The 332-nt window shown below is 66.3% G+C and overlaps 1 protein-coding gene across 1 annotated transcript in view; it reads left to right on the forward strand.

Moving 5' to 3' along the window:
* Positions 1-58: 58 nt before the first annotated feature.
* LOC104501411 (ubiquitin-conjugating enzyme E2 Q1-like) overlaps positions 59-332 on the forward strand; it is a gene marked incomplete at both ends in the record, with an annotated part of 1,246 nt that continues 972 nt past the window's right edge. Inside the window, one exon of the mRNA XM_010145215.1 lies at positions 59-268. Within this exon, the coding sequence (XP_010143517.1) occupies positions 59-268 (210 nt within the window). The remainder of the gene's footprint in view (positions 269-332) is intronic.

A 332-nucleotide genomic window follows, 5' to 3' on the forward strand; every position in this document is an offset into this window, starting at 1 on the left:
CCTGGAGGGTGGGTGCCCGCGATCACGGTGCCGTGACGCTGACCTCTGGGGTCTGAAGGGATCCGTCTGGGGGGGCCCTGGGACTGCAGCTGCCTGCCCTGCTGGCTGCGTCAGTGGGACGGAGGCAGTGGCAGCAGCTAAAAGCCCATCCTCTCCTCTCCAGGAGTCTTACCCAGCTGTTCCCCCCATCTGGTCTGTGGAGTCGGACGATCCGAACCTGGCAGCTATCCTGGAGAGGCTGGTGGAAGTCAGGAAAGGAAACACGCTGGTGAGCGGGTGCTGCCGGGGGAGGGGGGAGCCGGCAAGGGGCTGGCTGGTCTTGGAGGGGTGCA

Source organism: Buceros rhinoceros, unplaced genomic scaffold (assembly GCF_000710305.1).
Source record: "Buceros rhinoceros silvestris isolate BGI_N320 unplaced genomic scaffold, ASM71030v1 scaffold43381, whole genome shotgun sequence".
Lineage (NCBI taxonomy): Eukaryota > Metazoa > Chordata > Aves > Bucerotiformes > Bucerotidae > Buceros > Buceros rhinoceros.